The 1,904-nt window shown below is 41.6% G+C and overlaps 1 protein-coding gene across 1 annotated transcript in view; it reads left to right on the top strand.

Moving 5' to 3' along the window:
• The window catches only part of LOC106880033 (NADH-cytochrome b5 reductase 3), a 43,195-nt gene that overhangs the window by 29,761 nt on the left and 11,530 nt on the right, over positions 1 to 1,904 (top strand). The window contains exon 4 of the mRNA XM_052976806.1: positions 515 to 621. Within this exon, the coding sequence (XP_052832766.1) occupies positions 515 to 621 (107 nt within the window). The remainder of the gene's footprint in view (positions 1 to 514; positions 622 to 1,904) is intronic.

Raw genomic sequence — 1,904 nt, forward strand, 5'->3', positions numbered from 1 at the left:
TCTCTCTCATGCTCTCTCACCTTTCTTGCACTCTCTCTCTCTTCCTTCAATCTCTCTGTTCTGCTGTCTCTCACGCTATCTCTCTCTTTCTTTCTCTCTCTCTCTCTTTCTCTCTCTCTCTCTCTCTCATGCTCTCTCACCTTTCTTGCACTCTCTCTCTCTCTTCCTTCAATCTCTCTGTTCTGCTGTCTCTCACGCTATCTCTCCCTCTTTCTCTCTCTCTCGCTCTCTCTCTCTCATGCTCTCTCACCTTTCTTGCACTCTCTCTCTCTCTCTTCCTTCAATCTCTCTGTTCTGCTGTCTCTCACGCTATCTCTCTCTTTCTTTCTCTCTCTCTCTCTCTCTCTCTCTCTCTCTCATGCTCTCACACCTTTCTTGCACTCTCTCTCTCTCTTCCTTCAATCTCTCTGTTCTGCTGTCTCTCGCGCTATCTCTCCATCTTTCTCTCTCTCTCTCTCTCTCTCTCTCGCTCGCTGTTTCCTTTCTTTCTATCTCTTCTCTTTGTCCTCTACAGGTCAACATATCTACCTGTCTGCTACGATCAATGGTGAGTTGGTTGTCCGACCTTACACCCCTGTGTCCAGTGATGAGGAAAAAGGTTACATGGACCTTGTCATCAAGGTATGACTAGACTTTTTGTTTTTCTTTTTTTGTTCTCTGTTTCTGTTGTTTTTTTTTCACTTTATCAACTCTTATCAACCCCTAAAAGGATGACAGGCAAAATCTCCCGCTATGCATTTTGCCTGGTAGATTTTAATAATTGCTTTCTTTCTGTTAAAATGACATACTTAAGACTAATTAAAACTTTATTACAATATAGATGGCTAAGTTGACATGAGTAATTTCCCTCGTTAGACACTTGACTGGCATGCTGCATTTGACACCTATGTGTGTGTGTGTCATCATCATCATCATCATCGTTTAACGTCCGCTTTCCATGCTAGCATGGGTTGGACGATTTGATTGAGGACTGGTGCAACCGGATGGCTACACCAGGCTCCAATCTAATTTGGCAGAGTTTCTACAGCTGGATGCCCTTCCTAACGCCAACCACTCAGAGAGTGTAGTGGGTGCTTTTACGTGTGTGTGTATATATATATATATATATATACACACACACTTCGCTAATCCCAGCAGGATAACCCCTTTCCTGAAAATTTGAATGTACATAACACACAAACTCCACACGCAGAAGAAATATTCCCCCATGACACACACAAGCATATGAACATTACCATCCGACACGGCTATTTGCCCAAAAGCCAAATCCAAGGGAGATAACCACTTGAAAGATGTCTTCTAAGAGTAGCGCCCCTTGATTTATTAATTTCTTTGAGAATATCTGCAAATTCACCGAGACTGTGTTTAGCCAAAATGGAGACGAACACCATTCCTCCATGTGATTGGCTTGAAAAAATTAATAAGATATTTTTCTTAACATGGAACCAGTGGTAGCCTTAATTCACAAATAAATTCTATCTACCTATTTCTTTACTGCCCACAAGGGGCTATACACAGAGGGGACAAACAAAGACAGACAAACGGATTAAGTCGATTATATCGACCCCAGTGCGTAACTGGTACTTATTTAATCGACCCCGAAAGGATGAAAGGCAAAGTCGACCTCGGCGGAATTTGAACTCAGAACGTAACGGTAGACGAAATACCGCTAAGCATTTCGCCCGGCGTGCTAACGTTTCTGCCAGCTCACCGCCTTTATAAATTCTATCTACCAAGGGAAAATAGTTTCAAACATGAGTTTCTTCAACAAAAGATAGATTGGGATATAAAACTGCTTTCTGCAATTAAGGGTAATTAAATTTTGATTGGTTATATCTGATTTTCTGCAATAAAAGGATTAACCAATGATAGCAACAATGATGAGGCTGATTACACTAACGAAG

The sequence above is a fragment of the Octopus bimaculoides genome, chromosome 25 (assembly GCF_001194135.2).
Source record: "Octopus bimaculoides isolate UCB-OBI-ISO-001 chromosome 25, ASM119413v2, whole genome shotgun sequence".
Taxonomy (NCBI): domain Eukaryota; kingdom Metazoa; phylum Mollusca; class Cephalopoda; order Octopoda; family Octopodidae; genus Octopus; species Octopus bimaculoides.